This window comes from Tarenaya hassleriana, unplaced genomic scaffold (assembly GCF_000463585.1).
Source record: "Tarenaya hassleriana unplaced genomic scaffold, ASM46358v1 Cleome39, whole genome shotgun sequence".
Taxonomy (NCBI): domain Eukaryota; kingdom Viridiplantae; phylum Streptophyta; class Magnoliopsida; order Brassicales; family Cleomaceae; genus Tarenaya; species Tarenaya hassleriana.
The window spans coordinates 1,044,219-1,047,127 of record NW_010966822.1 but is presented as its reverse complement, the minus strand read 5'-3'; the positions used below and the strand labels follow the sequence as shown (position 1 = coordinate 1,047,127).

The window sequence follows — 2,909 nt, the reverse complement described above, 5'->3', positions numbered from 1 at the left end:
GGAAGAGCTCTTCCGTTTCTTTGGCCTTCTATTTATCAAAAGATGCCGATGAGGAAAGATTAGAGAAAGCTGTCAACAAGAACACCGACAATGCAAAGAAATATGATAAACTCACAATTCCAGAAGATTTTCTTTGTCCGATATCTCTGGAATTGATGAGGGATCCTGTTGCTGTGTTCACTGGACAGGTATGATAAGTCATATTTTTTTCTAGCAGCATTGGTGTTCATTATTGAAGCGGCAACCTTTGTTCTTTTGCTGCGTTTCTAGTTGGTAATTGATGCTTTTCTTCATTGACAGACGTATGAGAGGTCGTATATTCAGAGATGGATAGACTGTGGCAATCTAACGTGCCCAAAGACCCAGCAGAAGCTTGAGAACTTTACGCTTACTCCAAACTATGTTTTGAGAAACCTGATCTCTCAGTGGTGCGCTAAGCACAACATTGAGAAGCCGACGGTTTGTGTGAACGGGAGGACAAAAAACCGTGACGGATCTTTCCATGATATGGGCGGAGATATGTCAGCAGTTCGGGCATTGGTTCGTAAGCTCTCCAGCCGATCCATTGAAGATCGCAGAGCTGCTGTTTTGGAAATCCGCTCTATGTCAAAAAGGAGCACAGATAATCGTATTTTAATTGCAGAGGCAGGAGCCATTCCGGTTTTGGTGAACCTCTTGACCTCAGACGATGTGACAATGCAGGAGAATGCAGTCACTTGCATTCTAAACCTCTCCATATATGAAAACAACAAAGAGCTGATAATGCTTGCTGGTGCAGTCCCCTCCATCGTGCAAGTCGTGAGGGGTGGAAGCATGGAAGCCAGAGAAAACGCTGCAGCGACACTATTTAGCCTTTCCTTGGCAGATGAGAACAAGATAATAATAGGTGCATCAGGTGCGATTCCGGCGCTTGTGGATCTGCTCCAGAGCGGAAGTGCCAGAGGGAAGAAAGATGCTGCGACAGCATTGTTCAACCTCTGCATTTATCAAGGGAACAAAGGGAGGGCCGTGAGGGCAGGTATCATAACCGCACTGGTGAAGATGCTAACAAACTCCAGCCACCGGATGGTGGATGAAGCTTTGACCATACTCTCAGTGCTCGCCAGTAACCCAGACGCAAAGGCAGCAATAGTGAAGGCAAAAACAATACCTGCTTTGATACATCTTCTGCAAACAGACCAACCCCGCGACAGGGAAAACGCTGCAGCCATATTGCTGTCTCTGTGCAAGAGAGACCCCGAGAATGTGATAGTGATAGGTAGACTGGGTGCTGTCTTGCCCTTGATGGATCTCTCGAGAAACGGCACAGCGAGGGCCAAGCGGAAAGCCACTTCTTTGTTAGAGCTTCTCCGCAAATCATCATCTGAATAGCTCTAAAAAGGTTCTCACTTACCTCAGGAGAAGTCTCTTTTGCTTTCCACTGGGGGGTCGAAATCCAATTGTGATTATTTGTTCCTTTTTATGCCTCTGTAAAAAGAAGGGAATTGATTTGATCCATTTGAGAACCGAAACTAAAATGAGAAAACGCGAATAATGGACAATGCAGCATAAGATCATTTGGACTCGGTCAAATCCGCTTCACGGGATCCGAAGCAAGAGAGTCGAGGATCGATAGTTGACAAAAAGTCATTTTTGGGGATTGCAGATCCTCGGCGTGATTACCGCAAAAGCCATTTTCCCCTAAAATGAAGTGTTTTTTTTTCATCTTACTGCCAAAACAGAAGGGGGCGAATCTCGCTTTCAATTACGAAAACAAACACAAACGATTCTTGGTGGTCAAAACATTTTCCAAGTCGAAAGCGATATGGTTGTGTAGTTGTCAGCATTGGTTTTAAAAATCTTGAGAGACTAGGCTCCTGGTTGAACCCAACATAACGGTCCGTAAATCCATGGCTACTTAGGATCTAACCCAAGAGAACCGAACACAACTGCTTCTCGCATTTTTGTTAGTCCCTTGACAAAGATCCAATTTTTAGTGGTCCAACCTAGCAAATCCTGAGCTTGGGAAGCAAGAAAGCAGCGAAAATCATGAAGACCAATGGGGAGAGTTTCAAGATGAAGAGGAACAGCGGTCAAAGACTTTCCGGGTCTGGTTCTCTTGGATTCCGAGGCTGTGAAGCATTTCGGCAGAACATGGAAGCAAGGTGAAACGACAATGATGAGATAGGGAATCAAGATGAGCGCAAAGGAGAAGCTGAAGTCTGATCTCCTGATTGCGAACATAAAAAGTGAAGATGAAGATGAAGTTGCCAAAGGCACAAGTGGAGAAGCCAAAGAAAGAGAGTGTGAGTGATGCTGAGTTTGCCCAGAAGATTGTGGCTCTCCGTCTCCTCAACTCTCCCAAATCCCTTCCCCCATCAAGAAATACAACTGACAAATCCTAAGCCAAAGGGCCGAGAAACTCAAGGTGGTTAGATTCAGACACAGCATGTGCATGTGGCATTCACGGCACAATATCATTAGGTGAGCTGTTTTCTGTTATTCCTTCTTTGATTTTGCTAAAGACCAAATCAACGACCCACAATTGTTGTTTCTTGCTTTCTTTCTCCCCTTAACACACTTGGTACCAGCATCCTCCGATTTGTGCAAAAATGGCTTCCTAAAGAAAGTTGCAACATCTTTTGAAGTTGTTCTCATTAAAAACTGAAGCTCTTAACTTAGGTGGCGCATGCTAGTGTTGAGAAAGATTTAATCTGGGATTGTGTCTTAAGGCTACTTTTCCCTAAACCTGTGAAAAAAGGATGGAACTATCTGATTTCTTTTCTGTAATTTTTCTTTGGCCATTGTACTTGCAGGACAAGATCAGGCTTTGTGGGAACGAAAGAAGGAGAAAGCTCACCTACGGTTCGGTCATGATGGATTCAATTCCTTATCCTGAAGCTTTGGTCTTTACTCTTTCGTCGACAGTT

General features: G+C 44.3%; 1 protein-coding gene across 1 annotated transcript in view; it reads left to right on the top strand.

Annotated features, from left to right (window-relative positions):
• The window catches only part of LOC104823016 (U-box domain-containing protein 11), a 2,593-nt gene extending 1,082 nt beyond the window's left edge, over nt 1–1,511 (top strand). The window contains exons 4-5 of the mRNA XM_010554421.1: nt 1–188; nt 301–1,511. Of these exons, the coding sequence (XP_010552723.1) occupies nt 1–188; nt 301–1,371 (1,259 nt within the window). The 3' untranslated portion in view covers nt 1,372–1,511. The remainder of the gene's footprint in view (nt 189–300) is intronic.
• The last annotated feature ends 1,398 nt before the right edge of the window (nt 1,512–2,909 follow it).